The sequence below is a fragment of the Salmo salar genome, chromosome ssa26 (assembly GCF_905237065.1).
Source record: "Salmo salar chromosome ssa26, Ssal_v3.1, whole genome shotgun sequence".
Taxonomy (NCBI): domain Eukaryota; kingdom Metazoa; phylum Chordata; class Actinopteri; order Salmoniformes; family Salmonidae; genus Salmo; species Salmo salar.
The window spans coordinates 33,025,001-33,028,076 of NC_059467.1; the positions used below are offsets into that span (position 1 = coordinate 33,025,001).

Genomic DNA, 3,076 nt, shown 5'->3' on the forward strand with positions numbered 1-3,076 from the left:
CTTCAGACGGGCATGTATATGTATTCTTGAGCAGGGGGACCTTGCGGGCGCTGCAGGATTTCAGTCCTTCACGGCGTAGTGTGTTACCAATTGTTTTCTTGGTGACTATTGTCCCAGCTGCCTTGAGATCATTGACAAGATCCTCCCGTGTAGTTCTGGGCTGATTCCTCACCGTTCTCATGATCATTGCAACTCCACGAGGTGAGATCGGCCTGGGGCATGGAGTGATATTGACAGTTCTTTTGTGTTTCTTCCATTTGCGAATAATCGCACCAAATGTTGTCACCTTCTCACCAAGCTGCTTGGCGATGGTCTTGTAGCCCATTCCAGCCTTGTGTAGGTCTACAATCTTGTCCCTGACATCCTTGGAGAGCTCTTTGGTCTTGGCCATGGTGGAGAGTTTGGAATCTGCTTGATTGATTGCTTCTGTGGACAGGTGTCTTTTTTACAAGTAACAAGCTGCGGTTAGGAGCACTCCCTTTAAGAGTGTGCTCCTAATCTCAGCTCGTTACCTGTATAAAAGACACCTGGGAGCCAGAAATCTTTCTGATTGCGAGGGGGTCAAATAGTTATTTCTCTCATTAAAATTCAAATCAATTTATAACATTTCTGACATGCGTTTTTCTGGATATTTTTGTTGTTATTCTGTCTCTCACTGTTCAAATAAACCTATCATTAAAATTATAGACTGATCCTTTCTTTGTCAGTGGGCAAACGTACAAAATCAGCAGGGGATCAAATACTTTTCCCCCCCACTGTATGGTCTAAACATAGACGTCTAGAAATTGCGTCTTTTCAACTTTCATTCAGAACCGAAAATGAACCTGATTTCAACGTGGTCGGCAGAACGGCCAGGACCTGCCTGACACACACACACACACACACACACACACACACACACACACACACACACACACACACACACACACACACACACACACACACACACACTGTGCAGTTTACACAATCATCTCCCCTCCTTAACCTACTAAAGCTGCCCCTGGCTGGAGTGGATGATTATTATACCACTGAGCTCTTTATGGTTAGGTAAGGCTTCCCATAATGTGTGTACTGTACACATACCACTTTGGTCAGGAGTCCACAAGCAGCACAGATCCCCAGGAGGTTGTAGACAGCTGATCCTACGATGGTACTCACACCAATGTCTCCCTTTGTCACAAACACACCTGGGTAAGACAACACACACACACACACACACACACACACACACACACACACACACACACACACACACACACACACACACACACACACACACACACACACACACACACACACACACACACACACACACACACACACACACACACACACACACACAGACAGTTGTTAACACATGATGATGATGATGATGATTGTAGTGAGGTGCAGTTATTCTCAGCAAACCATAGTAATTATATGTTGTGCATATGTTTCAGATGCCTTACGTACCCAGAAAGGCAGTGACCATTTCAGGAGCAGAGCTGCCTGCTGCCATAAAGGTGGCTCCTGCTACGTCCTGAGATAGACCCAGACCTGGAAAGGAGACCAAGAGATGTTGCCATTTCACACACAGACAAACGCTCACACACACACGCACACGCACACACACACACACACACACACACACACACACACACACACACACACACACACACACACACACACACACACACACACACACACACACACACACAGACAGACAGAGAGAGAGTGACTTACGGTCACTGATAAGTTCTAGAGAAGGTAGAAAGTAGTCGTCACAGACTATAGCAACTGCCAGCAGCATGTAAAATATGATCATAAAGTGTATGAGGAGTCCTCCATCCTTCCTCTCCTGTAGTGTGAAGAACCCCTCTGGAAACTCAGACGACTGCGTTGTAATACACTCTGTCTCATTCTCTGAAACAACACACACAGAGTTGTCTAAGTTACAGAAAGTAACAGACTACAAACTCAGTAAAAAGATATACATATGTAAGTATGAAAGTCATACAATAAAAAGAAACATTTGAAGTGAAAAAAGAAAGTAACAGTCTACAATAACATAATTCTAGGCTTTTTGAATAAATGTCTGTAACATTACTGAATGACCACAGTGACAACATTGTGTCTATTCTTCATAGGAACGTTATGGGGATTCGTTCTCAATTAGTCACCGCCATTAGCTGCGAAAACATTGTCACCATTTATTGGCTTGATATAATTGATTATCAGGCTTGATGGGGAGATATTAACACTCACCCAGCGCCCGGCGCACTCTGTTGGAATGGGAGTCCTCCTGAGCTGCTGCTGCAGTGAAAGACACAAGATGGACCGTGCAATATAAAACTAAAACTAGTCCAAGAAAATAAGGTATAAAGTATTTTCTGTTCTTCTTGTGGAGCACTCCGTCTCTATACATGGTTTTAGAATAGAAAGAAGTAAAAAAAAAATACAGTTTCATTGACTACTGCTGCAGTGCGTCATGAGTTCACTAATAAGCCAGTAAACATACAAGCCTCTTACTAACTAACTAACCTAACTCACATATACCACTACTACCACTACCCTACTCTATTAGGGCTGAAGAGAGATCATGGGGGAGAAAAGCATATTTTAAGGCCTGTGTTCAGAGAGAGAGAGAGAGAGAGAGAGAGAGAGAGAGAGAGAGAGAGAGAAAGAGAGAGAGAGATCACGGGATGAAGTTATTCTAGCTGAAGGCACCCCAGCCTCCTGTAACTCTCTCCCTCCTCCCCCCCATTTGATTCGACCACCATAGAAAAGTCTCAGGATAGGAAAGAGATTTCCTGGAAATAAACATTTACAGTCATTTAATATTATTAGAAAGGCCTCAATAAAATTGAAATATATTGGGGAAATGTTTTTATCATGTATTCTTACAATATATAAATAAATAAATTAAATATATGTAACACACACCTCATAATCTTCTCTACCCCGATGATAATGTTGAGTCTCTATTGACCTCTAGTAACTTAGCATTAGGTTCCCAAAGTGGTAGTTTGCATGCAAAAGTTGGATCATTGAGTTATAGTTGACAATGCATTCAGCAGCTATTGAGGTATAGCCTACC

General features: G+C 42.8%; 1 protein-coding gene across 1 annotated transcript in view; it reads right to left on the bottom strand.

Moving 5' to 3' along the window:
* LOC123730826 (sodium/potassium/calcium exchanger 5) overlaps positions 1–2,597 on the bottom strand; it is a 16,989-nt gene extending 14,392 nt beyond the window's left edge. Inside the window, exons 1-4 of the mRNA XM_045708967.1 lie at positions 2,245–2,597; positions 1,723–1,902; positions 1,453–1,536; positions 1,084–1,187 (exon numbers count right to left, since the gene is read on the bottom strand). Of these exons, the coding sequence (XP_045564923.1) occupies positions 1,084–1,187; positions 1,453–1,536; positions 1,723–1,902; positions 2,245–2,446 (570 nt within the window). The 5' untranslated portion in view covers positions 2,447–2,597. The remainder of the gene's footprint in view (positions 1–1,083; positions 1,188–1,452; positions 1,537–1,722; positions 1,903–2,244) is intronic.
* Between the last annotated feature and the right edge of the window lie 479 nt (positions 2,598–3,076).